This window comes from Lactuca saligna, chromosome 6 (assembly GCF_052625555.1).
Source record: "Lactuca saligna cultivar CGN05327 chromosome 6, ASM5262555v1, whole genome shotgun sequence".
In the NCBI taxonomy this organism is placed as follows: domain Eukaryota; kingdom Viridiplantae; phylum Streptophyta; class Magnoliopsida; order Asterales; family Asteraceae; genus Lactuca; species Lactuca saligna.
Window position 1 is genome coordinate 23,011,281 of NC_136422.1, and position 11,326 is coordinate 23,022,606.

An 11,326-nucleotide genomic window follows, 5' to 3' on the forward strand; every position below is an offset into this window, starting at 1 on the left:
TTTATCTTCCAATCCTTGATGTCTTGCAGATACTTCGGGCATCTTCGTTTCTAATGCCCTTTCTCGTGGCAGTAGAAGCACTCTACATCCTTTGGATTGGAAGAGGGAGCATTAGGACCACCTTTGGTTCCACTAGAAGAGGTTACATCGTGGGACTTTCCCTGGTGGCTCTTAGAAGGATCCTTCCTCTTCTTCCCTTTTCCTTGTCCTATAGCCAAGATTGGGGAAGCAGCAGCAAGAGTACATGCAACATATGTTCCTTTTAGACTAATCTCAGCAGTCCTTATCAGGCTTTGAAGCTTGCTCAGAGTGACCTCCTCCTTGTTCAACGATAGCTCAGACGAAACTGGTCGTAACAAGGAGGCAACGAGTGTATATGATATCTATGGCTAGCTCCTTATCAAAGTTGACATTCAACTTCAGCAAGCGGTCCACGGATCTTTGTATTTTCTGCAAGTGGGTCGTGATGGACTCTCCATCCTTTAATTTGGTAGTGATCATCACAGCGATGATCTCGTACCTTTCTTGCCTAGCACTTTGATGGTACCTTTCCATTAAATCTTGGTGCATCTCAAATGGACCTTCGTGGCATCTCTCTCATGAGTTTTGTACACATCATTTTCCTAGTGAGTAGCAGTGTTGTGGTTAATCTCCTTCAACTCTATATCGAAACATACTCTTTGTCCTCGTAATGGGTGACCATGCAAATTTTGTGAATCCAATCATTAAAGTTGAATCCGTCAAATATCACCCTCCCATACAAGTTCATGAGTGATAATGAGTCAGAAGCATTGTTGTTTAAAGTAGACATCTAAAAAAGAAAAGAGTCAAAGTTTAGATTAGATAAGAATCCCTAATTTAATACCTAAATGAAAAATTAGGGCTAGGACCCAACACAACTATTTAAATTTAGAAGAGGGATGTTGTAATCTAATTGCAAATAATTTGAAGGTAGGTAAATGACGATTTAGCAATTTCCACAATGAAAAACGAAAAGGCTTTTAAGTTTTAAATGAATTGAAATTCCTAGATTCTTTTAAGATTCATCAAACTTTTAAATGGCATGTTTAAATCTCGATTATGCCCTTCAAGTTTGTGACGGGGATACTGAGGATCACAAACAAGGTTTGAATAACCATGCAAATGTGCTTGGTACTCTTGATGTCATTTATCACCTAATCAATGTGTCAATTAACCACACTCGCTCCATTGATCTATGATAAACATCACGCTACCCTTTGCCACCTTTTCTAGTCCCATATTAGAGTGTCGGTTAACCACACATGCTCCATTAACAACTTGGCAAAGTGCAAAGTGCAATTTCATGGAATAACATACATTTTCACATTTTTCCTAAAATAACTAAGATTGGGAATTTTATAAAACATTTAGTTACTTTATATAATCATTATACTTATTAATGAGAAATTAGTTTTCCTATCCTACTCGTTCGGCTAACGACCCTCCACTAGTCAAGAGTGCGGTGGGTAAGAGTGGATACCTAATCGCGGTCATTTTATAGGCCGCTTCCTTAAACATCCCTTATAGACCAGCTTCATGACTGAGGCATACTAACGGTAAGACTGGCCCATCTTATATATATATATATATATATATATATATATATATATATATATATATATATATATATATATATATATATATATATATATATATATATATATATCTTTTAACATTATAATAGTATAAGGGATGAATTTTAAACTTGTAAAACTCTAGGGTTTAAAATTTAAATATTTCAAAATTAAAACGTTTTAATTAAAATTTAAATTAAAAAAACTTGAGGGAAAATTTTGAAAATTTTCAAAATGTCTTTTAGATCAAATTTGAAAAATAATTAAATAATCATATAATTAATATTTATCACATAATTTGACCTAATCTTTCTTTAAGGCAATATAATTCAAATGAAAAATACAAATAATTAATTTTATCATATAAACTTGTAATTATCTTATTAGTTGACAATATCTTATAATTTAATTAGGATATCAATTACCATAATAAAAAATCAGTTTTTTATTGGCAAAAATAACATATGGTAATTATCCAAATAAAATTAGGGAAAAAAAACTCGAAAATTGCATCCTGACCCGCTGCCACGTCGTGGTCACTATGCAGATGCAAAAAATCGAAAAACTGTTGCTTTGAATAATTAAGCATAGTATCGAATACAATAGAAAAACAGCCTAGACTCTAATACCACTGATGGGTTTTAAGCATAACAACAATCCTATGGTGCACATGCAAACCCTGAAGCTTTGGATCTAGGTTTTTCAAATTGTACATGCAATAATCATCCAAATCTTGTAATCCCTAATCTAACATACATTAAATCGAAAATCATAACTAAAAACAAAGTCAGGATGTTACCATTAAGTTGTAGCTTGATCTTTAACCTTTGAGACCTTTAGTATCAGAAGTGTAATACCTCTAGTCGATCATAAACCCTAAGAAACAAGCTGGAGAATATGAGAGAGGAGGAGGAGGCTCAAAAGTCAGTTCTAAGATCCTTTTAGGGTTTCATGTAACCGGAAATATGATGCCAAGGGGTCCCTTATATAGCTAAAGATTTAGGGTTTCAGTCAAAGACCTAATCTAGTTGCTTAGGCTCTAAGCAGCCTATAAGATCCTTCTAGAATACCTTATGGATGAATTCTATGTAGGCTTCCACAAGAATTTCGTCTATACCATAACTTAGGGATCCATAGCCCATTTAGCAATTATCACATAATTACAATATCAGTACCCTTAATTCAATTAATCTCTTTTGACTACAAAATTAATTCTAAATTAATTATTGACCAATATTAATTAAACAATATGATTTCTCTTTTAATATATTATTCATATAATATATTAATAAATCTCTTTCTCCATAATTCATTCAGTCAAGTTGCTTTGGTGAAGGCAACCCAAAAGGACCATGCTACTATTGGGTCAAGTACATACCGAATATAGTTATGGGCTTAGACACCTAATCCAACATAAACATGTCAAATTATCATTTAGCGCTCCTAGTTCTGTTTCTCAGTTTTCATTTGAATTAATTCATTATGATGTATAGACATCTCCCATTGAAAGTTTGAGTGGTATTAAATATTATGTTATTTTCTTGGATGATTTTTCTCATTATGTTTGGGTTTATCCTATTCGTTCCAAATCTGATATTATTTAAAAATTCGTGCACTTTAAAAATTTTGTTCATAATCAATTTCGAATGGACATAAAGTCTTTTCAATGTTCCAATGGCAGTAAGTACGACAATCATAAATTTCACATTCTATTTTCTCAAAACAACATTCTTTTCAATTCTCATGTCCTTACACCTCTCAACAGAACGAAAAAGCCGAACACATGCTATGCACCTTAAATAATACCATTCGTACCCTTTTGTTTCATGCTCGGCTTCCTCCTACATTTTGGACTGAAGCCCTTCATATGGCTTCTCACCTCCTTAATATCCTTCCTTCTCCTACTCTCCATAATGTCACTCCATTCTATAAACTCTATAATAAACACCCCTCATATGATCATCTTCATGTATTTGGGTGTCTTTGTTATCCTCATATCAATGTCTCTCATAAACTTGATCCATGATCAACTCCATGCATCTTCCTTGGTTATCATATCAATCATAGAGGATACCATTGCCTCAACCTTGACACAAATAAGATCATCATCTCTTGTCATGTTGTCTTTGATGAAACCATTCTTTCTTTGGATCGATGACACCAAACCAAGCTCCTTCTTACACCTTTTTAGAGGATCCTACATCTTCTCATCTTCTATCTACTACTTTAACTAAATACCTTTCTCATCCTCATAATACATCATTTGAGAACCTTAGTCCTACTCCCAGTCCTATACCGACTCCTCTGCCCACTCCTGACACTCCTCTCTCGCCCTCAAACCTTACTCATGCAACCCCTACACCTGGTCCTTATACACCACCTACCACAACTCGTTTGGAACCCACATCACAGTCATCTACCATCTCCAATAATAGTCCCTCTCCTATATCCCCACCTTCACACCCAATGCTCACTCGCAACAAGTAGAGTACTTTTAAACCCATCCGTAAATTAAATTTACATGTCACTACCTCCTCTCCTATTCCAAAAAATTATTTACAGGATTTTAAGGATCCAAATTAACTTAATGCCATGACTAATGAATATACCGCACTTATCTCTAATCAGACTTGGGTACTTATTCCAAGACCACCTGATTCTAACATTGTTAATTGTACTTGGTTGTTTAAGAAGAAACTCAATACAAATAACTCCTTATCATGCTATAAAGCGTGTCTTGTCGCTAATGGTCGTAGTTAGCAACCATGTATCGATTGTGACGAGACTTTTTTGTCCGGTGGTCAAGCCTGCTACCATTCGTACAGTTCTTAGTATTGTTGTCACTCATTAGTGGCCTATTCGACATCTTGATGTTAAAAATGTGTTCCTACATGTCCATCTACAGGAAACAGTCTATATGTATCAGCCATCGGGTTTTCGTGATCCCTCTCGCCCTGACTATGTTTGTCTACTTCAGCGGTCCTTCTATGGTCTCAAGCAAGAACCTCGTGCTTGTTTTCAACGGTTTGCCACCTTTATTTCTTGCACTAGTTTTGTTCACAGTAGATTTGACTCATCTTTGTTTATTTATCGACATGGTACTCACGTGGCATATCTGTTACTATATGTGGATTATATTGTCCTAACAGGCTCATCGACTCAGCTTCTGTCTCACATCACTTCTCTATTGAGCACTGAGTATTCTATGGCGGACCTTGGGGATCTTCACTATTTTTTGTGCATTTCGGCTTCTCGCTCGGCTGATGGGTTGTTTTTATCTCAACAAAAATATGTTATTGAGATTCTTGACAGGGCTTCCATGACGAACTGTAAATCTGCATTTACTCCGGATGACTTATTAGCTAAGCTCGATGGCACTGATATTCCTGTTGCTAATCCTACCTTATATCGAAGTTTGGTAGGCGCATTACAATATTTGACATTCACTCGACTATATATCACTTATGAAGTTCAACATATTTGTTTATACATGCATGACCCGAGGGAACATCATTTTACTACTCTCAAGTGCATTGTGGACTATATTAGAGGTACCACAACTCATGATCTTTAGTTATTTACCTCTCCCAGTCATACGCTCACTGCCTATTCTGATACTGATTGGGGTGGGTGTCCTATCACACATCGATCTACATCAGGTTATTGTGTCTTTTTAGGGCACAATCTTCTCTCCTGGTCATCCGAATGTCAGAGAACGACTTTGAGGTCCAGTGCCGAAACTGAATATCGGGTGTTGCTAATGTTGTGGGGGAAACTTATTGGCTTCGTAATCGTCTTATTAAACTTCACTATGTGTCGGACAAGGCTACCATTGTCTAATGTGATAATGTTAGCGTTGTTTATATGTCATCCAACTCGGTTCGATATCAATATACGAAGCATATTGAAATTGATTTGCATTTTTTTCGAGACGAAGTTGCAACCAGACATGTTCGTGTTCTTCATGTTCCATCTTCCTCTTAATATGCGGATATTTTTACGAAGAGTCTTCCTCACCATTATTTCTTGATTTTCGGTCTAGTTTGAACGTTCGTGATTTTTCTCCCCGTTCAAACTGCAGGGGGGGGGGGCTGTTAACATATCCTTATTTGTTTATTTATGCTTCATTCTTATGGCCGACTCATGTGTGTTGTGGCCCGTTTTCTATACCTATGTAATCTTTGTATGTATATTGTTTTATTGAATGAGAGATGGTTACAGGGAAATTCTATCAATAACAAGCACTCATAATTACTTGCAATTATGATTTGATCATGCTTTTTTTTAGTTGTGTTCTAATGATGTAAAATCATTATATTGATAATTCTTGTCCGTATGACGATTATGAGATTATCTGTTGCTTGCTTTCAACCACTTATTAATAGTGTCATCATCTTCAAATCGGTGTATCTCTATACTTTTTGCTAATCTGGATTGATGAAACATCTAGTATTTATTGCAACATCGGATGTTCTCACTGATGTACAGGTATTATGTTGTTCTTTATGATCAATACAAAGCTCTAGACACATTTTGTTTTTGTTTCTGATGGGAGATTCATCTTCTTTTCTTTGTTGTTGCAGGTTTTATGTGATTTATTCACAAGGTCAAATTCTACAATGAAGTTCAAAAGGGTATCAGATGCATCCAAACATCATTTCACAATTGTTTAAAAAATGATCTTTCAAGAATATCACACCCTAATGATGACTTTGATAATAACCTATGCTCTGTTGTTAGTTGTGGTGTTTCTAGTCATGCAATGTATCCAAGATTTTAAGAGATGAAAACTGAAATCAAGGCTATTATTAGTTTCCAAAATTTATGATATCCTCAGTTGCATCTTTTATGTTTTTCTTCATAAGAGGAAAGTTGAACTCACGACCATTATAAGTGTGTACGATTTCTTGAGCATGTTAGGAGTCGAGTTCTCATGAAAACTAAATAAAAGGAGCAAAATACAAAAAGGATAAATACACAACTTGTATACTCTTTTTCATTTATGAAAGTAAAGTTACATATAAATAAAAACCACACCACTTTTAAATTCTCTTTATATACCATTCATATACTACAACTCTTACCTTATAAGTGCATTATACTAGTCATAAACACCCAAAAAAGAACTTGTTTATTCTTTACTAAATAAAAAAACACTCTTAATTATTTTCCAAGTATTCCAAAAACTTCAATTTGGAACCAAATCAACCATATGTTTCAAACCCATTCAAGCAAGTCTACGAGGGTTCCGAACACTTAAAAGCTTAACATCATCAATGACCGGTCCACAAAGCGATGAAAAATCATCACTTCTCATAGTATAAAAAGTACTATAAAACATGATTCTAGTTCTTGTGCTAGTTGCCACAAACTTAAGAACCGCACGTTTAAATCCTCCTTTACCTTTTGACTCATAGGGTACTTTCAGGGTTTCTCTATTGGCAAACGCCTCCACAACCATAGACCCTTCACACGCATTGTTAGCATCTCCCACTGTAAAGAAAAGTTGATACGTCTTCCCAACAATTGTTCTAGCCACTTGGGCTATTGCACTCTCTTTACCAGCCACAAGTTCAACTGCCCGTCGACCTTGTGGCACTGAGAAATGGTCAGCATCAATGTACTTGACCGCTTTTAGTGACTCAACCATCCAAGCCGGGAGTGGAGAGTGGTCATCTTCTATGTTTGGTGGTACTAACACACCCCATGTAGTGTTTGGGAATATATAGGGGCCTTCTTCGAATCCTCCGTTTTTCAATATATTATCTGTATCAATTTGACTCGTATAAGCAAAATGTACATTCATTTAAGAAGTTGTTTTCACCTTTTATATATATATATATATATATATATATATATATATATATATATATATATATATATATATATATATATATATATATATATGTATAGTTTAGATAATAATATGTGATGTTATGGACATGGGACATCATTAAATGAGAAACACATGGATGATGTGCCAATTTTGCATCCACAAGATCTCATGCATCAATGCCACCAAGTACTTGGATTTTGTGTAGCAGAAGTGCATTAAAGTGCTAGATTTTGTAATCGAACTATTATGACATCTTGCATACAAAAAGGGTCCTTATTTAATAATTCAAAGTGAAGTGGTCCTCTTTTTAGATGTTGATTTACTAAAACTCTCATAAAATACAACTGTTATGATGTTACGATGATATATGGTTGTAGCCTATAATCTGTAGGATATTTTTGCCATGAACATCTTAATGAAAAAAAAAAAAAAAAAAAAAAAAAAAAAAAAAAAAACCCTAAAAAGAATGCAATTATACAATTTCAAATAATGAAAGATTTTTAAAAAGCCAAGAACTTAATATGAGTTTTTCAATAAAATGTCTATAAATGGCTGTATTTTTCTAACATTTGTCATCTTTATTTTTATATAGAGAAATTAAAAATCCTCCTACATTTTATTCCGATTTATGTTCCTACCCTATCAAATGTTGACATGTGTTATATTTAATGATACATTGAATGGAATTGATAATATTTTAGTCCACTTATCACCATTTAATGTGGGTAGGAGGATAGTAAAAATAAAATATAGGAGGATTTTTAATTTCTCTTTTATATATCTAAACATATTTATTTTTTTCAACAATCTTATAATGCTTAACATTTTACAAACTATAAAGGTAAATTATATACGGTAAGTTAACACTTTATAAAAAATTATAATGTATTAACTAATAACATTTATATTAATTTAATTCGGACCCGATCGACGAAATAAATTTTGATAGGTCCAATAATCGCTACTTAACCGGCCCGAATTCCGAGTATTACTATTGAATTAGGCCTTTTTAAACTGCTTTCACCAAATCATTCTTTTTTAAACCCGATCTAATAATTATATCTAGAAATTGAGTTACCTTTTGATGGTTTAGGAGGATACAAAGCTTTGATAGCAATGGAATCAATAAGTGGGCCACATGCTGGATCCTCCTCAACTCCCGGGTTATGTAGCTTAATGGTAACTTGATTGTACTCGGCCTGAAATGCCCACGCATACGAATCCCATCCGCTACTACTATACAATGTCTGCATCGGTAACACCCCAAAATCAGGTGCTACCGACACGTTAAGTGTCTCTTCTTGAGCACACGTTCGAGCAGCACTAAACGTGATGGAATAATACATTCCTTTTGTCACATTTATTGTTTGCTCGATTGTTGCTTCATTCCCTAGCCTAACTGCATAGGCTCCCTCGGGGACAACTAGCAACATGTCCCCTTGTTTTTGGCCTGATTTGATGTACTCAACGAATCCAAAGATTGTCCACCCTGGTATGGCATCGTGCTTTAGCACCTCTGTGCCTTTCATATCCGCAGGTTTCGGTCCAAGCTCGAAATTTCCATTCCATAACAACCCTGTAACAAAATTACAAGCAAAAGAAAAATCATGTATCGTGTCTTTTTTGTTTCACAAATTGATATAATAAATAAGTTACAATCACATAAACACATAATATTAAATAGATTCAAATATGTATTTATGCAACAAAATTTCATCCTTTTTTTTTTTTTTTTTCTAACGTGCTTCATAAGGCTATCCACAATGAAGGTTTAATGAAATGAATTGAATGGAGTACCATGTAGGAGAGAGAACATATGTTTTGTATTCAATTCATAAAAAACTAACATTTTACACTAGGAACTTCTATGATGCCTTCAATCTTCATTGAACTTTACCCTCTCTTTAGTATTATATCCAATTTTATTCTATTAAACCTTTGTTCAACTCCCATTGTGATCAATGCCCTATGCAATGATGCTTCCTTTTAACACCAGAAGTTATAATATCTTGCAACATAACATATATTACTTGATGAAACATGATTGCATTATTAGTGTTAGTTGTCTAACCGGTGAAAAACAAAACATTGTTATATATGATAAAAAGATGGAAACTGTTTCATAAATTTGTTAAGATGATGAAACATATAAATAAACATTTATAAAATGAAACGTGGTTGAATATTTTAATTTTATTTTGCTTTCAAAATAAACATTTATAGGAGTCAAGCGGTTAAGGTGCCTGCACACACGAAGTCTAAGAGTTTGAACTTTGACACTTTAAAAGTATTATTAATGTTTTGCGCTTCACCTTTTACATGGATCGCCTAAGACGGGTTATCTTAAGTTGTTCAAATGATGTGATTTACTAGTTAAAATAGAATAATATTACAAAATTGTCTAAAAACTATTTAAAAAAAAGTATTGCTTAACAAAGTCCTATTCAACCACATTAAATATAGAAGATTTTATTGTTTGTTTAAATAGGAAAAAATTAAATTCCATCAGATCGACTTCCATCAAGTTTCATTCTAATTCTAGACAGAGTGTCGTGAACATGTGCCCACCCACGTGCATATGCAGACTGTTCATCTAAAACCATCTGTGTTGATTGTACAATTACTTAAAGGCCAAATAAATTATATATATGGACAAAATAGATATTTCTCACTTGGATAAAAGATATACTCGTATATTTAATTTTTTTTCATTTATCCTTAACTGAAATACATATCATATTAACATTAATTAACATGTTCCTTGAGTTTTTAACTTTGTTTCATTTTCATGTCACATATTAATAATTTATTTGAATTAACTTATTAAATTTTATAAACATAAAATACATATTATATATTGTATAAGTATAAGTGTAACCGATTATGTGAAAGTTAAACTGTAATTTTCTTTATACAAAAAAATTTATATTTTAAAATATATCGTATTGTACAGTTCTATAGAATATGAATTGTTATGTATGGAAGAAAAAAAATGTTTGGTTATAATCCCATCTTATACAAAATATTGTTAGAAACTTGATTTGCTATCTCCCAAATATTGTTATAAAACTTGTATTTTTTTATACTTTGCAAATGCAATACGAATGCTTGTTCCATAACCTATAACTCTGTCAAAAAAATATATCGTACCATAAACTAGCTATTGTATTTGTTACAATGTATAAAAAAAAATATTAAAATATGATTAGAACGAAATTAGAATTGTAATAGTTAGCTGGTAAGATGAAGATGGAGATATTTTAATTCTTATGAACTAAAAAAGTATCATGAGAAATGGAGGTGAGAGGATTGTGGGTTACCGTCGGAGACTACAGCGGCGGTGTGGACGGTGGCGCATAGCAGCAACACCGACAGCACGGTGGCTGCTTCAATTATTGAAACCCTGTGCATTTGGAGAGAAGGAATGAGAGAGAAAGAGAGTGGGATAAAGTTGTTTTGGAGTGGAAAATAGATTGAGCATATGTGCGTTTATATGGCATGCAACGGGTAAAACTGCCCTTGTGTTTTGAGATTTTAACAAAAATACCCCTGGCAGAATTATTTGCTCCATCGTTAAAACAAAAAAATCTTTATTTAAATTTTAAAACTTAATTTTAAAGGATATCGTTAAAAAAAAAAAACCTCAAAGTTTTAATTTTAAAACTTTCCCTGTTTTACCTTATAATTTTTATTTAAATTTATAATTTTTTTCATTTTTACCTTTTTATCATTGGTTTTCACTTTTTCCTTAACGAAAACCTTTCACTTTGTAATTTTTTTACGGATATATATATATATATATATATATATATATATATATATATATATATATATATATATATATATATATATATTCTAGTTTATCCCATAATTTTTATATAACTCGTTAATTTCA

At 33.1% G+C, this 11,326-nt stretch overlaps 1 protein-coding gene across 1 annotated transcript; it reads right to left on the reverse strand.

Annotated features, from left to right (window-relative positions):
- Window positions 1–6,703: 6,703 nt before the first annotated feature.
- LOC145000114 (BIIDXI-like protein At5g11420) lies at window positions 6,704–10,893 on the reverse strand. The gene is made up of 3 exons (XM_078959266.1): window positions 10,752–10,893; window positions 8,510–9,007; window positions 6,704–7,361 (listed from the first exon to the last, which is right to left on the reverse strand). The coding sequence occupies exons 1-3, from the start codon at window positions 10,840–10,842 to the stop codon at window positions 6,823–6,825; spliced, it is 1,128 nt and encodes a 375-aa protein (XP_078815392.1). The 5' UTR covers window positions 10,843–10,893; the 3' UTR covers window positions 6,704–6,822.
- Window positions 10,894–11,326: the final 433 nt, after the last annotated feature.